The sequence below is a fragment of the Asparagus officinalis genome, chromosome 5 (assembly GCF_001876935.1).
Source record: "Asparagus officinalis chromosome 5, Aspof.V1, whole genome shotgun sequence".
Lineage (NCBI taxonomy): Eukaryota > Viridiplantae > Streptophyta > Magnoliopsida > Asparagales > Asparagaceae > Asparagus > Asparagus officinalis.
The window spans coordinates 5,308,469-5,308,907 of NC_033798.1; the positions used below are offsets into that span (position 1 = coordinate 5,308,469).

At 48.3% G+C, this 439-nt stretch overlaps 1 protein-coding gene across 1 annotated transcript in view; it reads right to left on the bottom strand.

Moving 5' to 3' along the window:
- Positions 1 to 100, bottom strand: part of LOC109840908 (tubulin beta-1 chain-like) — a 6,584-nt gene extending 6,484 nt beyond the window's left edge. Inside the window, exon 1 of the mRNA XM_020409736.1 lies at positions 1 to 100. This exon is cut by the window's left edge and continues 231 nt beyond it. Within this exon, the coding sequence (XP_020265325.1) occupies positions 1 to 100 (100 nt within the window).

Below are 439 nucleotides of genomic sequence, written 5' to 3' on the forward strand. Positions count from 1 at the left end.
CGGTGGAATCGATGCCGTGCTCCGCGCAGACGACCTCCCAGAACTTCGCGCCGATCTGGTTCCCGCATTGGCCGCCTTGGATGTGGAGGATCTCTCTCATTTTTATTATTTTTTTATTTTTGCTGATTTTTTTTCTTGATCTTTTTTCACCCCCTGAGGTTTGAGGGAGTGGAATTAGGGCAGGAGGGGGGTTTAAATGGTGGGAACGAGGGGAGATGGACGGTTGGGATGAGGTGGGAGAGGGAGCGGTTGGATGTCTGCTTTCTTTTGTTTTATTATTATTATTATTATTATTATCTCCCTATTTTTTTGAATTTTTAAAAAGGTGGGGGCGGTGGAGGAGCGGGAAGAGCACGTGGTCGTGGTGGAAATTTGGAGGAATTGACGGAAATAGCCTCGCGTGGCTGGATCGATGTTGAAGCTCCAGCTGGCCGTGTGT